The following is a 19,532-nucleotide window of genomic DNA, read 5'->3' as shown; positions in this document are numbered from 1 at the left end:
CTTTCAAAAATAGCAGCTGCCTGGCTCTCATGTTTATATATAGTCTTTAATGCTTTTAAAATAATTTGAAACCAGTATGCAGACCACTGGCCTTGTACAAGTAAACTCTAACCTAATGCCGCGTACACACGACCGTTATTCATGTCATTGAAAAAAACAACGTTTTTCTCGACGTAATTCCTCTCAAGCCTGCCTTGCATACACACGATCATGATAAAAAATGCTCGAGCAAAGCGTGGTCACGTACAACACGTAATGGCGCCACCCTGTGGGCTGATTATGCAAATTTCCCTTCTCAAAACTTGCTACTGAGCATACACGTTTTATTCCCTGTCGTTAAAGCCTACACATGACCGCTTTTCACGACGAGAAAAACGACGATGCGAAAAACGACGAGAAAAAAAAGAGCAGGTTCTAAATTTTTAATAGACATTTTTCTCATCGAGAAAAATGCTCTGGAGCCTACAAACGGTTGTGTGTATGTGGCATTACTCTTCATTTTATGAGATATAATATTTCACATGTTTGTAAATATGTTATTATATCTTTTCATGTGACAACGCTGAAGAAATTACAGTTTGCTATAATGTAAGGTAGTTATTGTACAGCTTGTATAACAGTGTACATTTGCTGTTCTCTCAAAATATCTCAACACACAGCCATTAATGTCTAAACTGCTGGCAACAAAAGTGAGTACACCCCTAAGTGAAAATATCCAAATTGGGCCCAAAGTGTCAATATTTTGTGTGGCCACTGCCTTAACCCTCTTGGGCATGGAGTTCACCAGAGCTTCACAGGTTGCCACTGGAGTCTTCTTCCACTCCTCCATGATGACATCACAGAGCTGGTGGATGTTAGAGACCTTTCGCTCATCCACCTTCTGTTTGAGGATGCCCCACATAACTTTTTACATAAATATTAGGGTTCAGCCTACAGTACAGATATTTAGAAATCCTTTTCATCTGTGCCAGTCTAAATAGCAGCATACTGGCAAGAAATTCACCAATGGACCTTGAGATACTTATATCCTTGTCTTTGGAAATCATTGATCCATAGAAACCAAAGTTGTCTAGTGTAAATGTGTGAGGTTTTCAAGTGACCCTTGTGCTCATCAAAGGGATGCACATATAAATTCCAATTTTACTTAGAGAGAAATTAAAAGGACAAAATAATAACATTGACAGACATGTTAAGTAGGGTTTATTATGTTCAGTGATATGCACCGAACTAGCAGTAACGTTTTATCACATCCCATTAGTTATACTAATGTCCTGTAATATAGTATTGTATGAGAAAGTATTGCACAATGATAAGATGGGAGAAATATTTATGTTCAGCAACAAGTTATTATCACTCATGTTATGACTCTCTTAAACTTTGCAGCAATTGGAAAGGATGGGAAAAAAAATAGAATCACGAGTACAAATTAATCAAAACTGGAAAGTCAAAAGTGTGCAAGGATCAGAACCTCTATTAGGCTTTTACTGCTTTCTGTGACTCATCTGAAAAAAAAAAAAAAAAAAAGGCTTCTCATTTTTTTCTTTTCTGGTGACTGTTGACTCCAGTGCAGTATGAAAGGGAAGTCCAGATGTCTGCTGCTTTCAATAGTAATATATGTGGGGGGAATCATTGGGGCATTGTTACAAATCAAGGGACACCACTTCAGGTGATAGATTTCAAAGATAAGATTTACTCTCACTTTAGGGAGATTTCCTTTTACTTTCTATGATTTAGAACAGGCAGTGAGTGGAAATATCTTCATGCAGACAGCAATAAAAGCTTCACAGAAATCCTAACTCTTGCTGATGTTATGCAAAGCATTCTAATTTAGACTTGGGATACTTACAGGAAATGCCTAAAGTGAATATATTAATTGATCAGCCCTAACTTTATGACCGCTCGCCTAATATTGAGAAGCTCCCCCATTTAGCACCAAAACAGCCTTAAGCCATCGAGGCATGGACACTACTAGACCTCTGAAGGTATGCTGTGGTATATCTGGCACCAAGGCACCAGTAGCAGATCTTTTAGATGTCCTAATGTCCTAACGCATATCACAGATGCTTAATCGGATTGCGATTTGGAAAATGCAACACCTCAAACTTGTTGTGTTCCTCAAAACATTTTTGAGGTAGGTCTTATGTGTCAAGTAACTAAATTAACCCAAGGTTTTGCAGCAGAACATTGCACAAAATATCACACTGCCTCTACTGGCTTCCCTTCTTCCCATACTGCATGCTGGTGCCATCTCTTCCAAAGGTAAGCAACACACATGCACCCGGTCATTCACATGATGTACAATGTGGTAAAAGAAAACATGGTTTATCAAATCAGACCACCTTCTTCTATTGCTCTGTGGTCCAGTTATGATGCTCACATGCCCACTGTGGGCAGGTGGGTTGCTTGAGGACACCAATACCCTGCACCCGCCAATTGGCTACTGCTATGCGTAATTACAGTGGAAGTGAGCCTTTGGCAGCACGCATGCGTGCCCCAAACCCGTAAGTGTTGGATCACATATATATATACACGATCTGTAGCAGTAAAACATCTATAGGGCGGCCTTAAAGTGGTTAATAGTAAATCTTTACTTTGTAAAGCAAATGGTCTCTTATCTTAAAGAATAAAATAGCGCTGTGCATGCATCAATTATCCAATCATTTTAGAACAAAACCCTGTTTTTTTAATGAACACACCTTCAACCTACTCTCCAAAGTGAACATTCACTGCCTAATAAACATTCACTTTGTTGCATTAGTAAACCAACCCCATTATCTACAGTTTAATTTAAATAGCTACTTTGTGGCCTATTTAACAAATGCAATGGTAGGAAAACCATGTGATCCAGGGGGAAACCAATCGCATTTTATTTCACTTCAAGATTGGTGAAAGTCTAGTTTCCATTTTTCTCCAGTTACTGCACCAAACTAATGTTTGCTGCATCAAATTAATGTTTTTGTCAATTTTCAGTTAACAATAGTCTTTACTGGTGTGCTTGGAATGTTTATTTTTTTTTAAGTGAACTGTATAATGGGACATACTGCTACTGTTTAGTTAAACAAATTGTCGGTAGCTTTTTTTAATTAATTTTCAGTTTCTGGTCAAATGATATTTATGTTCATTTTATGAAAAAAAAATCATGTCAAAATACTACATTTCCTAAACGCAAAACAAAATATGTACACTGCATAAAATACTTTAATTAATACATAGAAAATTCCATTGTCTGCCAGATCTATCCAGCCTAACGTTGGCGGGCAGTTTTGAGGCAGCTTCAACAAATATTTTTCCAGACATTTAGCAATTCAGTTGATACATAGAAACATCTGTGCACAAAACTACATAAAAATGGTGTGCCAGAAGCCAGAACCTTCATTTTGTGATGTAGTAATATTTGAACAATTTTTTTTTAATTATTATTTAAACTAATTGTTACTTTAAAATTATGGTAAATTATGCTAAAGTGTAAGGACTGATATCAATCACAACTGATAGGCTTAACATGTGAGTGCACTGCCAGCCAAACCTTTAGTGTTTAGAGTGTTAAAGGAATATATTTTCTGTCAGGTTTGTACTGCTGTCAGAGAGATTTACCCTCACAACATTGTCACGAGACAGGAAGTTAGGTAAAATCTCCACCAGGAACAGGGATAAAAAACTACTTTTAGTAAAGTAGGGAAATGTTGGAACCCCCAACACCTTCTATAATTTAGCCCCCAAATTTCCTATTGATGATTTTCCCTCAAATCTCCAGCTAGCACCAGATAATAGTTAAAAAAAGGTAAAAGAAAAAAAACAAGGATCTAGTTAGAGGTACATTGTAACTATATACACAATGAACCTCATACTACAGTAGGAAAGCATCCACATTTCCAAAGTGTTATCATGTCCCAATGTTTGCAATACTGAAATTATTGTGTTATGCCATCAATGCTACTTGACAATGGGCTCCATTCACAGAACCAGATCGCTTGCAGTATTTAGGTGTTTTCACAAATTCTGCATGGAATCCTGAAAATGTCAATTTACTACTGCTTTATTTGGTGTTGGTAAATACCGCATAAAACAGGAGTGAAAGTCAATTCACAAAAATTGTTTTTGCAAAAATACAAAATACATGGGGAAGGCCAGGATATGGGGGCCCCCTTATTAACCGCTTGGGACCCGCGCTATAGTCAAATGACGGCTACAGCGCGGATCCCAAAATCCAAGTGGACGTCAATTGACGTCCGCCCCTTTGCACGTTCCCCGCGCGCTCCAGAGCGCGCAGCGGGGAAACTCTGTGTTGGCCGTGTCCCTTGGACACAGCCAATTACAGATCGCCGCGAACGGCCAATCAGAGTGGCCATTTGCGATGCGATCTGTGCGGCCAATGAGAGATGATCTCATATGTAAACATATGAGATCATCTCTCATTGCCGTTTTACACAGAGACAGCGGTGCTGTCTCTGGAGAGGAGACTGATCTGTGTCCCTTGTACATAGAGACATAGATCGGTCACCCCCCCAGTCACCTCCCCTCCACCTACAGTTAGAACACAATGCAGGGAATACATTTAACCCCTTCCTCACCCCCTAGTGTTAATCCCTTCAATGCCAGTCACATTTATACTGTAATTAGTGCATATTTATAGCACTGATCGCAGTATAAATGTGAATGGAGCCAAAAATGTGTCAAAAGTGTCCGATGTGTCCGCCATAACGTCGCAGTCCCAATAAAAATCGCAGATCGCCGCCATTTCTAGTAAAAAAAATAAATAATAAAAAATAATAATTATGTCCCCTATTTTGTAGGCGCTATAACGTTTGCGCAAACCAGTCGCTTATTGCGATTTTTTTTTTTTTACCAAAAATATGTGGAAGAATACATATCGGCCTAAACTGAGGAAAAAAATTTTTTTTTTTTTTTTAATTGGGATATTTATTATAGCAACAAGTAAAAAATATTGTATTTTTTTCAAAATTGTCGCTCTTTTTTGTTTATAGCGCAAAAAATAAAAACCGCACAGGCGATCAAATACCACCAAAAGAAAGCTCTAGTTGTAGGGAAAAAAGGACGTCAATTTTGTTTGGGAGCCACGTCGCACGACCGCGCAATTGTTAGTTAAAGCGACGCAGTGCCGGAAGCTGAAATTTCACCTGGGCAGGAGGGGGGTATATGTACCCAGTAAGCAAGTGGTTAAAGGGAGCTTTCCGATTTCAATAAGCTCCCGCCCACAGTCCCCCACAACCACTGGCCAGGGTTATGGGGAAGAGGCCCTTTCTTTTCCCCATTAACATGGGGCCAAGGTGCTTTTTTTAAAAAAAACATTCGCCCTGTGGGTTCCCTTTAAAATCCATACCACACCCAAAGGGGGGAATCTGCCCAATTTTTTTTTTTACATTTTTTAATTAATAGTAATAGATTTTCTTACTTTAAGCTGTCAGCGGGAAAGCCCACTCTCAGCTTGACTCACAAGGGGAGATTTACTAAAACTAGTGCACACAGAATCTGGTGCAGCTGTACAACCAATCAGCTTCTAACTTCAGCTTTTTCAAATAAGATAATAAAACGTAAAAGCTGTTTGGCTACTATGCACAGCTGCACCATATTCTATGTGTCAGTTTTAGTAAATTTCCCCATAGACTATGATTACATGGATCACTTAAGTGCTCCCTTTAACTAATGAAAGTGGCTGAGATCAGTCACTATACTGCGTACCAGTAATGTCCAATAAGGTGTCAAATTAGAGATAAACACCTATTAGACAAGTTAAAGACATGACTATTTCTTTTTTTATCGGTTTCTCCAAAAATATTTACTTTCAAAGATTTATTAAATTGTGTCTAAAAACAAAATCCTATTATTCCATGAGTAATATCAAGGTTTCACAGTTCTCTCTTTTTAAATTTTTTTGAATTGTCCATGATAATGTTGTCATTATACTGGTTAGCGCCTGTTTACAGTTAGAACCCAATGAGGAAAACAGGGATGTTATTATACTGTTTATGAATGCTTTGATCATTTGTATGACTATCGTCAATTACTTTGATTGAGATTAGTATGTAAATGTTTTACTGCTATACATGATTGTTACATACCAGAACCAGCTGCCTTTAATTTTTTCTGATATTTGTATGGAAATTTCAATAAAAATTATTTAATGATCAAAAAAAAAAAAAAAAAATCATGTTCTCTCTGCGGGGTACTTTCACCATCTTTATTTGTCTTGGAGCTGTATAGAGGGTAAATATTCCAATGAGGGCTCTCTTTATAGTGAGAGAATTTCCCTCACTTTGAGAGATATTCTCCCAGTTTCTGTTCTGTCTACAAAACAAGACGTAAAGGTAATTATGTTTTGTGTAGGCAGTCCACATGGTAAACTCAATTATTTTGCTGCAAACTCAGTTTGCAATTACTCGGCTAGTTACTAGTGATCAGCTTACAAAAGTGCTGTACTAGCATGTTTAGGAGATTATTTAGAAAAGATTTACAGCAAATAATCGCTACATTAAACCGATAACTTTTCCAACTTGAATTATACTTTTCTAACTTTTTTGCAGGGCCAAAATCACAAAGGGACTTGAAGATTTGAGTAAAGTAATACCAGCAGGTGAAACATACATGCATGAAGGCTTTATGCTAGTAAGTATTTAAGAACACTTTTACAATTCTGAATTTTTGATAATGACCACTGACTTAACCATATTGAATAATGAAGAAAAAAAAAACTATTTGGGTTCCATGTTTTATCAGCAGTGACACAACAACTATGTACATTTTCTGTGCCTCCCCTGGATTTAAACATATCTAGCTGCAAGTACTAAGAGAATACATATTTATTGTAAATAGATAATGCAAATATGTGTGCCTCACCTAAATAGGAGGAACAAAAACAACTCTACCTATCTACAGAAAGTGCATACAATTTTTTTTAACAACCATAAGATTATAAATAAATATGTATACACAGTCAAACTAATGGTAGGAACTGAGTGAAAAAATCAACATAACCAGATAATAAACCAAGTTGTGCTGCACTTAAATTAAAGCCAGCCATACAAAAATCTTAAAGGGGTTGTAAAGGCAAAAGGTTTTTTATCTTAATGCAGGCATCCCAACACTTACCCTGAGCCCCTTCTCTATCCATCAATGTCCACGATTCCCTCACACTCTCCTCCTGATTGACTGGGGCACAGCTGCAGTGTCATTGGCTCCCGCGGCTGTCATTTAAAGTCAGTTAGCCAATCATGGGAGAGAGGGAGCGGGGCTGAACGGACACACAGGGCTCGGGTGCCCCCATAGAAAGCTGCTGGTCTATGGGGGCACTCGTCAGGAGGGAGGATCCAGGTGCAGCAAAGAGGGACCCAAGTAGAGGAGGATCCGGGCTGCTCTGTGCAAAACCAACTGCACAGAAGAGGTAAGTATGAAATGTTTTTTTTTTTAAAGTGAGACTTTACAATCACTTTAACCACTTATTTACTGGGCACATATACCCCCTCCCTGCCCAGGCGAAATTTCAGCTTTCAGCACTGCGTCACTTTAAATTAAAATTGCGCGGCCGTGCGACGTGCCTCCCAAACAAAATTTACGTCCTTTTTTCCCACAAATAGAGCTTTCTTTTGGTGGTATTTGATCACCTCTGCGTTTTTTATTTTTTGCGCTATAAACAAAAAAGAGCAACAATTTTGAAAAAAAAAATAATATATTTTTTACTTTTTGCTGTAATAAATATCCCATTTAAAAAAAAAAAAATAATGTTTTCTCAGTTTAGGCCGATACGTATTCTACATATTTTTGGTAAAAAAAAATTGCAATAAGCGTATAGTGATTGGTTTTCGCAAAAGTTATAGTGGCAACAAAATAGGGGATAGAATTCACACATTTTTTTTATTATTTTTTTTTTTACTAGTAATACGGCGATCTGCAAATTTTGTCAGGATTGCGATATTGCGGTGGACACATCGGACACTTTTTTTTTTTTTACTCAATAGGTTTTTATTAAGGATTGATAAGGCATACAGAGGTATTATCGCATGTACATAACATAACATTTCTTTTCCTATGCGAACTTTACAGAGATATAATAAAGATCAGAGGTCAATAAAATATAACATGACATATGAAGGGCTTTAGCCCTGAGATTGGCAATCTGACAAGCCTCATAGTCAAACATATTAGCATAAACTGAAACATCTAAACAGACTAGTGGAGACGGATCGGAGAGTACTCGCCAATTACTGATGTTCCCAGGGTATGGGAGAGGGCTCCCGCCCCCTGAGCACCCCTTACGGGCACTATGCTGTGCCCAGGTAGGGAACTCCATCCCCCTTCCCCCATGCCACCTCCGATCCCTAGTTAAGCCCCTATAGGGCGAGGGTGTCACCTATTGCTATTCCGTGAGCCTCTAAAAGAAGTCAATCAAAGAGAAGAGGAGAGTGTGTCTGTCAATCCTGATGAGTCTATCCAATCAGTCCATAGTTGCCATTTCCTGAGGAGTTGTGTCTTGTCGCTATGGCGTAACGTCAGGGTAGATTCATAGATAAAGTGGGTATGTGTGGTGTGTACTACGTCCCAGAGGGTAGGAGGGTCAGGATCCTTCCATTTCCTAGTGATACTAAGGCGTGCGGCTAGGAGAACGTGAACAATAATCGTTCTCGCAGAGTTAGGGAAACGGTCAATAGTGAGAGATAGTAGTGCCAAGGACGGTTGTTTGTCTATGGTCACCTTTGTGACGTCATGAAGGAGTTGAAACACTGAGGTCCAGTAATGAGTAAGTTTTGGGCATCCCCAAAGCGTATGAATCAAGTCACCTTTCTGGCCACAATTCCTCCAGCAGGTGTTGTTGAGTGAGGTGTCAAATTTGGAGATCCTTTCGGGGGTTAGATACCAACGGTAAGTTATCTTAAATGCTAATTCCCACAGAGTGGAGCAGGATGTAGCCTTATAGGTGGAATGGGCAGCCCTTTCCCATTGAGTCAGGGTGAATTCTCGTCCCAGATCTCTTTCCCAGGTGGTCAATGCGGTGCAGCTAATAAATGTGGTCTTGGAGCCAAGTAAGTTATAAAACGTTGTTATCCCTTTTCGGTGTGTTGTTGGGGACCTATAGTATACCCAGGCGGTTTGGGGTAGTGAGCATTCCCATGTTTTGAATGAAAGAAGGCAGTGTCGGGTGCGGAGGTAAAGGAATAGGTCAGAGTCTGGGATGTTGAAACGTTCCTGGAGGTCCTGGAAGGATTTGATGGTACTTCCCCTTATTAGGTCGGATATATGGGTCAACCCTTTGGATTTCCAACGGGAAAATGAAGTGGAAGCCATCAGGATTTGCAATGTCTCTAGGGGGACAGGTATTGTAGAGCGCACGTCAGGGGTTGCGGGCAGTCGCGCAAATCGGGTCCAGACCTTGAGGGTCGCGAGAATGGTCGGAGAGAGGTGGGGAGGTGTCTTTGCTCCCATTGTGGTAGCAAACAACCAGGCTGGGAGGTTATGATGTGGAACTAAGGATTGTTCTATTCTACCCCATAGTGTGGAGGGGGGGCCAGAGGAAATCCATTCCTTAGCTTGCGTCAAAATTGAGGCCATGTAGTAGTCTCGGAAGTTGACATAGCCCATTCCCCCTGCTGAGCGATGTTTTGTCAGTCGAGTGTGGCCGCATCTGGGTTTTTTACCTTTCCAGACGTATTTCGATAGCATTGCTTGTAGTGAGGAGAAATATTTGAGGGGAATAGGGATGGGGAGGGTTCGAAATAGATACAATATTTGGGGGAGATGGAGCATTTTAAACGCCGCTAAGCGGCCAGACCATGAGAACTCCAAGGATGCCAGCCTGGTGAGATCCGCCTGAAGTTTAGAGCGAATTGGTAGATAGTTAGAGGCAAATAAAGCTTTCGTAGTAGTGGTGAGCTGGATCCCCAAATATGTAATGCTACTGTCCGCCCAGACGTATGGGAAATTGAGTGTGATCCGATTCTTGGTAGCCTCGTCTAAGCCTAGGTTAAGCATATAAGACTTGGCCTCATTTGCTTTGTAAAAAGATATTTCGCTGAACCAGGCAAGCATCCTTTGGATCTCAGGGAGGGAGCGCTCAGGATTAGTAACTACAAGGATCACATCGTCCGCAAATAGGCTTATTTTGTGTTCTGCTCCTGCTAAATTCATTCCAGAGATGTTTTTGTTACATAGTTACATAGTTACATAGTTAGTCAGGTTGAAAAAAGACACAAGTCCATCCAGTTCAACCACAAAAAACAAAATAAAAAAACACAGTAAAATCCTATACACCCAACTCCATACCCACAGTTGATCCAGAGGAAGGCAAAAAACCCCAGCAGAGCATGATCCAATTTGCTACAGCAGGGGAAAAAATTCCTTCCTGATCCCCCGAGAGGCAATCGGATTTACCCTGGATCAACTTTACCTACAAATCTTAGTACTCAGTTATATTCTGTACATTTAGGAAAGAATCCAGACCTTTCTTAAAGCAATCTACTGATCTGGCCAGAACCACCTCTGGAGGGAGTCTGTTCCACATTTTCACAGCTCTTACTGTGAAAAAACCTTTCCGTATTTGGAGGTGAAATCTCTTTTCCTCTAGACGTAAAGAGTGCCCCCTTGTCCTCAGTGATGACCGTAAAGTGAATAACTCAACACCAAGTTCACTGTATGGACCTCTTATATATTTGTACATGTTGATCATATCCCCCCTAATTCTCCTCTTCTCAAGAGTGAATAGATTTAGTTCTTCTAATCTTTCCTCATAGCTGAGCTCCTCCATGCCTCTTATCAGTTTGGTTGCTCTTCTCTGCACTTTCTCCAGTTCTCCTATATCCTTTTTGAGAACTGGTGCCCAAAACTGAACTGCATATTCCAGATGAGGTCTTACTAATGATTTGTACAGGGGCAAAATTATATCTCTGTCTCTGGAGTCCATACCTCTCTTAATACAAGAAAGGACTTTGCTCGCTTTGGAAACCGCAGCTTGGCATTGCATGCCATTATTGAGCTTATGATCAACTAAAACCCCCAGATCTTTCTCCACTACAGACCCCCCCAGTTGTACTCCCCCTAGTATGTATGATGCATGCATATTCTTAGCCCCCAAGTGCATAACTTTACATTTATCTACATTAAACCTCATCTGCCACTTAGTCGCCCAATCAGACAGAGCATTGAGGTCGGCTTGTAAATTGGAGACATCCTGTAAGGACGTTATTCCACTGCATAGCTTGGTGTCATCTGCAAAGACAGAAATGTTACTTTTGATCTCAGACCCAATATCATTTATAAATATATTGAAAAGTAAGGGTCCCAGCACTGAACCTTGGGGTACACCACTGATAACATTGGACCATTCAGAGTAAGAATCATTAACCACGACTCTCTGAATTCTGGCTTTCAGCCAGTTTTCTATCCATTTACAAACTGATATATCCAATCCTGTAGACCTTACCTTACACATGAGCTGTGTGTGCGGAACTGTATCGAACGCTTTTGCAAAATCCAAATATATCACGTCCACAGCCACGCCTCTGTCCAGGGTTTTACTTACCTCTTCATAAAAGGAAATCAGGTTTGTCTGACAACTTCTGTCTTTCATGAATCCATGTTGACTGCTGCTTAAATAGTTTTTTTCCAGCAAGAACTCATCCATGTGGTCTTTTATTAAACGTTCCAGTATCTTCCCAACTATAGAAGTTAAACTAACAGGTCTATAGTTACTTGGTAAAGACTTTGTTCCCTTTTTAAATATGGGCACCACATTGGCCCTGCGCCAATCCAGTGGTACTATTCCTGTCTTTAATGAGTCCCTAAATATTAGATACAGTGGCTTTGAAATGACAGAGCTCAACTCACCTAGGATCCGTGGGTGGATGCCATCAGGTCCAGGTGCTTTATCCACCTTTATTCTGTCTAAATATTTCTGGACCATATCACTTTTGAGCCATTGTGGATTTGGGGCTGTGTCACTCCCACCCCCATTTTGGACATGAGCTCCCCCATGCTCCATTGTATACACAGAGCTGAAGAAAACATTTAATAAATTTGCCTTCTCTTTGTCCCCAGTCACCCACTCTAGATTATTTTGTAAGGGGCCTACATGCTCAGACTTCACCTTTTTACTATTAATATATTTAAAGAATTTTTTGGGGTTTGTCCTACTATCTTTTGCAATCTGTCGTTCGTTTTGAATTTTTGCATCCTTGATTTCCTTTTTGCATATCCTGTTATATTCTTTGTAACATTTAAACAACACTAGTGTTCCTTCATTTTTATATTTTTTAAAAGCTACTTTCTTATTGTTTATAGCTTTTTTAACTTTGACCGTGAGCCACATAGGTTTTATTTTTAGCCTTTTAAACTTATTGCCCATGGGAACATACTTTGCAGTGAGGTTCCACACAGTCTTTTTGAAGAATTCCCATTTCTGTTCTGTGTTCATATGTGCCAATAGTCCCTCCCAGTCCAAGTCCTGGAGAGCAGCCCTCATCCTTGGAAAATTTGCTCTCTTAAAATTTAGTGTTTTAATATTTCCTGTATGTATTTCTTGCTTATAGTTAACATTAAATGAAATCATGTTATGATCACTGCTACCCAGGTGTTCCTTTATCTGAACATTAGTAATAAGCTCTGCATGGTTTGAGATTATCAGGTCCAACAGAGCATCATTCCTAGTTGGGGCCTCAATAAACTGCACCATAAAATTGTCCTGCAATAGGTTTTTAAATTTTTGTCCTTTAACTGTCCCAGAAGTGCCATTAATCCAGTCAATTTCTGGGTAGTTAAAATCCCCCATTATTATCACCGTCCCAGACCTTGCAGCCCTTTCCATCTGTGCAAGGAGCTGAGTCTCCACCTCCTCATTAACATTGGGTGGTTTATAACAAACTCCAATGATTAATTTTGAACTACGCACATCTGTATGCAGTTCCACCCATAATGCTTCAGCCTCATCACACGCTCCATCAACCAGGTTCTCTTTCACGCTTGCTTTGAGGTCACTTCTCACATAGAGACAGACCCCTCCACCTTTCCTTTTTACCCTGTCTTTCCGAAAGAGAGCATAGCCAGGAATATTAATAGCCCAGTCATGTGAGGATTGAAGCCAAGTTTCAGCAATACCGATTACATCATAGCTCTCCTCATGCATCAGAGCTTCCAGCTCACCTGTTTTGCTTGGCAGACTTCTGGCATTGGTGAACAAACACTTAAATGTATTGTTACATTTTTCTCTGGTGTTTTTCATATAATTTATAGTAGTACAAATGGCACTATTATTTCCAATGGCTGTTTGCAACATGGGAACTTTCTTGTCACCTGCCATAACCCTCCCCCCATCTATCCCCATTCCACTCTCCATTAATGTCTGACCACTAACTGACCTGTCTGCTCGATGTAATTCTAATTCACCCTCCCCCCTCAATCCTAGTTTAAATACTCCTCCAGCATTCCCATAAACCTCTCCCCCAGCACAGCAGACCCCCTTCCATTCAAGTGCAAACCGTCTTTAGCATATAGGCTGCACCCCAATGAAAAGTCAGCCCAGTGCTCTAGAAACCCAAATCCCTCCTTCCTACACCAGGTCTTTAGCCATGCATTCAGCTCTCTAATCTCCCCCTGCCTTTCCTGTGTTGCGCATGGCACAGGCAATATTTCAGAGAATATCACCATGGAGGTCCTTCCCTTCATCTTGCAGCCTAGTTCTTTAAATTGATTCTTAAGGAGCCTCCACCTTCCATGTATACTGTCATTGGTTCCAACGTGGACCAAGACAGCTGGGTCATGCCCAGCCCCTCCCAGTAATTTATCCACCCGGTCCACCACATGCCGAACCCTGGCACCAGGGAGACAGCAAACCATTCGGTTGAAGCGATCCTGGCGACAAATTATTCAGTCCTTCAGTCCTTCTGATTATAGAATCCCCTATTACCACCAACTGTCTAGGCCTACCTGCACTCCCCTCCCCACCTCTACTAGATGGGTTGCTCTCCCGGCTGTTAGGGGTAGCAGTAACATCTAGGGCTGCCACCTCTGTGTTTGCCACCTCCACATCATCACCCAACTTGGCAAATTTGTTTTGATGCACAAATACAGGACTGGCCTTCCCTTTCTTCACGCCCCTTCCACTCCCTCTAACTGCATTAACCCATCTCCCTATCTGATAATCCTGACTTTCCCCTCCACCCTCCACATCAACCTTACTGACCACTTGCTCAGCGAGCAGAGGACCCCTTTCAAGGTTGTCATTTCTACCCAGTGTTGCAACTTGCTCCTCCAGATCTCTAATACGAGCTTCCAGAAGGGCAACCTGCTCACATCTGTCACAGCGGTATCCATCTTGGAGCTGTTGCACCAATTTTGCATACATGTGACACACTGTGCACTGAGCAAAACCTTCAACCCTGCTAGCACTCATTTCCCAGTTACAATATAATTACTTGTATGAAGATTAAGATAATACTTACAGTTTTAGAAGACTCGTGTCTTAACTCTTGTTTTTTTTTTTTTTTAATCCAACAAAATTTTATTTAGTTTAGTTTACAGAGGTACAAGGTATACAAAGTCCCCTTAACAGTGCGGGGAAAATAAAGATCTGCAGCGAGACAGCCACATATTCAGAATACATCTATGAACAGGAGGTAAACCCCCCCCCCCCCCCCAAGCAAGTCAAACATTTCCCTCCCGACAATTGGCTCAATGCCCACCTCACCCAATATTAATGCCCAGAAGCCTGTCCATCACCAGGTCCACAGGGGCCAGACCCGGCACATCCAGCCACTTTGCCCATAACTTCTCAAATTTTTGGGCATTACCCCTGTGTTGATATATCACCTTCTCCATCCTCAGCACTGTCCCAATGTTATTGATCCATTCAGCCAGCGTCGGAGGAGCCTCGGCCTTCCAGTGAACCATAATGAGCTTCCTAGCTTGGAATAAGACCCTTTGCACCGCCTCCCTGTCCATCTCCTCCCATTCATACTCCTCCAGAGCCCCCAAGAGACAAGCCCTCGGGTCCTGCGGAAGAGACACTCCAAATGCTGAGTTGATGGTACTCACGACTCCCGCCCAATATGTGTGGAGTTTTGGGCATCTCCACAGCATATGTATCAGGTCTCCATGGTCTCTCTTGCACCTGGTGCAGGTAGGGTCGAGCTGTGGGTTCATTCTATGGAGTCTGTGTGGGGTATAATATATTCGTAACAAAATGTACAGTTGCGTGAGCCTCTGTGAGACATTCAGTGAGCACTTGCCTACTGCCTGAAAAATTTCCTCCCATTGTTCCCCGTCCAAGTCCCCTGCATCAGCTTCCCACCTTTCCCGTATCTTCAGGGGATGCTGCTTCATCACATACTGCAACAGGATGGCATAGCATTGGGAGATAAAGCCCTTAGACGTCCCAGCCTCCCCCAGAAGATCAAAAGCAGGGGTCGGCGACAGGCACCACTCAGAGGAGCGACCCTGTGCCGCCACTGCGTGTCTCAACTGTATGTATGAGAAGTACATGGACTGTGGCAGGCCAAACGCCTCCCGCAAGTCCGGAAACGTGCGAAGTACCCCGTTTCGGAATATTTGGGTAAGGTGTGTAATCCCATAGTGTTTCCACCTGGCACCGGACTGTAGTTTAGCCAGTTCAGTGTACGTGTCGTTTAGCCATATGGGACTGTACTTCGTGTAACCCTCTGCGCCTTGGACATATTTAACCTTATTCCATACCTTCTGAATCAGACTAAATGTGGGGAGCTTCTTGTGCGGTCTAGCAAATGCCTGCGCCTCCAACGCCTCAGGGATCGGACCTCCGCCCACGGTGTGCTCCATAAGCCTCTGAGCCGAGGACCGCACCGTCGGCCGAAACATGCCAACCAGCTGCTGCATCTGAGCCGCCAAATAGTATAGCCAGGGGTTTGGCAGCGCCAATCCCCCGCTATCTTTAGGTCTCTGCAGGTGTTCCAACTTAATCCTAGGGTTCTTATCCTTCCAGATAAGTCCCCGAAAAATACTGTTCACGGTGTGAAAGACTTTCAGGGGGATGACCATGGGGGTGTTGTGTAGAAAGTACAGCAGTTGCGGCATGAGTATCATCTTGATTAGATTCACCCTCCCAGCAACCAACAGAAGCAGGGCCTTCCAAGTTTTAACCTTATCCCTAAACCTCAACAACAGGGGGGAAATATTTAGATGTATGAAATCTCGTGGCCGGGCCGTTACCTGTACCCCTAGATATTTAAAGGATGAAGTAATGGATAAGGGGCAAACAGCGTTAATTACTTGTGTGTCATCACCATCCAACAGAAGCAGTGCTGACTTTGTCCAGTTTATGAGCAAGCCAGAGAATTTTCCAAACTCTGTGATTGCCATCATAGCCTCTCTAAGGGAGGAATCCGTGTCTCCCAGCAGCAGAAGCGTATCATCAGCATACAACATCACCTTTTCCTGCATGTCGCCATAGCAAAAACCGGTGATGCGGGGGTTAGCCCTGATACTCATGGCCAGCGGCTCAATAGCCAGGGCAAAGAGGAGGGGGGACAGGGGGCAACCCTGCCGAGTCCCCCTCCTCAGTGCAAAGCCCGCCGACAACGAGCCAAATGTCCGTATCGCTGCCTGCGGCTGGCTGTACAGCAGCCGCACCCAGGAAATGTAGATAGGGCCAAATCCGAATTTCCGCAAAACGGTCCAAAGATAATTCCAATCGATACTATCGAAGGCTTTTGTTGCGTCTAAGGATAGTAGAGCCCTACTGCCCATGTTGTCTGCCCGCGCTTGTATATTAAGGAACAACCTTCTCAAATTAACCGCCGTTGATTTGTTAGGCATGAACCCAGCTTGGTCTCCATGTACTATGGAAGTCACCACCCCATTTAGCCGGATGGCGAGCACCTTGGCCAGGATCTTAACGTCACTCTGTAATAAGGAAATGGGACGGTAGGCCCCCGGGTCCACGGGGTCCTTGCCTGGCTTAAGTAACAGTACTATATTTGCTTTGGACATGGAAGGGGGCAAAGTCCCTCCCTCCCTGGCGCTGTTAAAAACCTGCAAAAGCTGTGGCAGCAACACCCCCGAATACTGTTTGTATACCTCCATGGGCAGCCCATCCTCCCCCGGGGCTTTACAATTAGGGAAGGCACTGACTGCCTCTTGCAGTTCCTCAACAGTAACTGGTTTCTCCAGCGAAATACGCTGATTATCTGACAGTCCCGGGAAGGTCAATTGGTTCAAATATAGCTCCAGATCCTCCTGGGTGTATGCCGCGCCGGAACTGTACAGGGCTTCATAGAAACCCGCCAGTTCCTGCATAATCTGGTCTGGCTGAGAGACTACCCCTCCTGACCTAGCTCTAATAGCCCCTATCTCAGGTGACCGTTGATGAGAGTTCGCAATCCGTGCCAGTATACGGCCGGTTTTCTCACCCTCCTCAAAAAACGCCTGTTTGGCAAAGAATCTCTTCTTTTCTGCTGACGAGGAGAGCAACTGCTGGTAGGCGGACTGAGCCGCCTGCCAGGACTCCCTGGCCGAATCAGAAGGATCTGTAATGTAAGCCCGCTCCATTTCCTGGACCCTGTTCTCCACTTCTATCAGTAATGCAGCAGAGGCCCTCTTCACCCCAGTCACTTCCCGTATGAGGAGGCCTCTAAGATAAGCCTTAAAGGCATCCCACTGTAGCACATTTCGTTCCACCCCCTCCTCCGCAACAAAATACCTCCGTATACTGTCCTCTATTTCGGTGTGGGATCTAATCAATTTCAACCAAAATGCATTCAGCTTCCATGGTGCCTTAACCAGGTTCCCCTGCGGTGCCACGCAGAGTTGCACCACCAGGGCCGAGTGATCCGACACACTACGGGGCCTATGCGACAGGTCTGCTATCAGTGGAAGCATGCTTGCGTTACCCACCCCCAGATCTATCCTGGACAGGCAGCCATGCGTCTTCGAGAAGCACGTGAACTGCCTGCCCCCTGGATTACGGTGCCTCCAGATATCAGTCCAGCCCACCTCTTGCAACAACCGCGCCAGGGGAGTACTCCTAGCGAGGGCAGAGGGTCTAGGGCACGGATGTCTATCCGCCACCTGGTCCAGACAGCAATTAAAGTCGCCGATCACGAGCAACGGAACCTCCGGCCTGCCCCCTAAAAAGGAAAGGAGGAGCCTGAGCACCGCTGCCGTGAACGGCGGGGGGATGTAAACACACGCCAATACACAAATCAATGTACCAATTTTGCAATGGATGAATACATAGCGACCTTCAGAGTCTACCGCACTGTCAAATTCCTGGAAATCCAGGGCATTGTGCACTAGTACACTCACCCCCCTAGAGAAGGAGGTGTGTGTAGAGTGATATGCCTTGCCCGCCCACACATATTTCAAAAAGCCCACAGTATCCGCAGTCAGGTGTGTTTCCTGAAAACATATCACCCCAGGCAGAAATTTCTTTAAACACATAAATATCATCGTGCGTTTCAATGGAGAAAGCATACCCCTCACGTTCCATGACACAATAGGTACCTTAGCCATGGGTGTCTTCCTTTAACATCAGAAAGCAATATACTTGTGGGCAAAAATGCACAGTCTGACCCCACCGTCGGGAAAACGGGCCACCCCCCAGTTCTGTCCTCTCCTGCACAGTATCTTGCGTAAGGGCCAACGGCCCAGGTCTGTTAAGATGTACCTCTGTCTTCATATGGTAGCTAGAAAAACAAAAGTTAGCATAACTTGCGGACCAAACGGGTCCCGAAACATCAGTGTCCACCAACAGGGCGGCTCCAGCACTTTGTGCGACTAAACGTCGGCTTACTTCAGTCACAGAAATCATTTTACTTAGAACAGCTTTCCTCACGATGTGCTGCCAATCATAATTTCCCCCGGCCAAAGGGTAAGTGAAAAAGGAATATTCAAACAGGCAAATTGTAGGGGATCCCCCCTAAAAAAGGGACAGCAGTGAAGCATAGAAACATGTCAATCTTGCATAGTCAGTGACTGGAGGCAAAACCAAAGAAATAAAAAGTAAAAATAACTTGCCCATGCCTCACTCCCCCTCCTCCTGTGCTTGGCGTTGTAAAGATTGCTCGTTTCTATCCAGCCATGACATGGCCTCCTTTGCAGACTCAAAGAATTGGGCTTGACCCCGCACCACCACCCGGAGCTTCGCTGGGTAGAGCATAGCATATGGGAGTTGTATCCGTCGCAGTCGCCTTTTTACATCAAGGAATTTGGCCCGGCGCCGTTGTACTTCCTGCGAAAAATCTGGGTAAAATGACACCCGGACGCCATTGTGTTGGATGTTAGCTCGCTCCCGAGCCTGACGCAGCACCGCCTCCCTGTCCCGGTAGTGGAGTAGTTTTGCCAGGATGGATCTAGGGGGGCCCCCCTGCTGCGGTGGGCGCGAAGGTACTCGGTGGGCTCTTTCCACCGCAAAAAATGGTGACAACGTATTTTTGCCAAAAAGTTCAATCAGCCAGTTCTCTACAAACATGGTGGGGTCTTTACCTTCCACCCTTTCCGGCAGCCCTACTATACGGACATTATTGCGTCTGAGACGGTTCTCCATGTCTTCCACGCGGTCA

The 19,532-nt window shown here is 43.3% G+C and overlaps 1 protein-coding gene across 4 annotated transcripts in view; it reads left to right on the top strand.

Moving 5' to 3' along the window:
• ANTXR2 (ANTXR cell adhesion molecule 2) overlaps positions 1-19,532 on the top strand; it is a 362,866-nt gene that overhangs the window by 88,010 nt on the left and 255,324 nt on the right. For all 4 annotated transcript variants that reach the window (XM_040325040.1, XM_040325021.1, XM_040325013.1 and 1 more), the window contains exon 5: positions 6,543-6,624. In XM_040325040.1, coding sequence (XP_040180974.1) covers positions 6,543-6,624 — 82 coding nt within the window. The remainder of the gene's footprint in view (positions 1-6,542; positions 6,625-19,532) is intronic.

This window comes from Rana temporaria, chromosome 1 (genome assembly GCF_905171775.1).
Source record: "Rana temporaria chromosome 1, aRanTem1.1, whole genome shotgun sequence".
Classification (NCBI taxonomy): domain Eukaryota; kingdom Metazoa; phylum Chordata; class Amphibia; order Anura; family Ranidae; genus Rana; species Rana temporaria.
The sequence above is the reverse complement of the archived record's forward strand: the minus strand, read 5'-3'. Positions and strand labels throughout refer to the sequence as shown.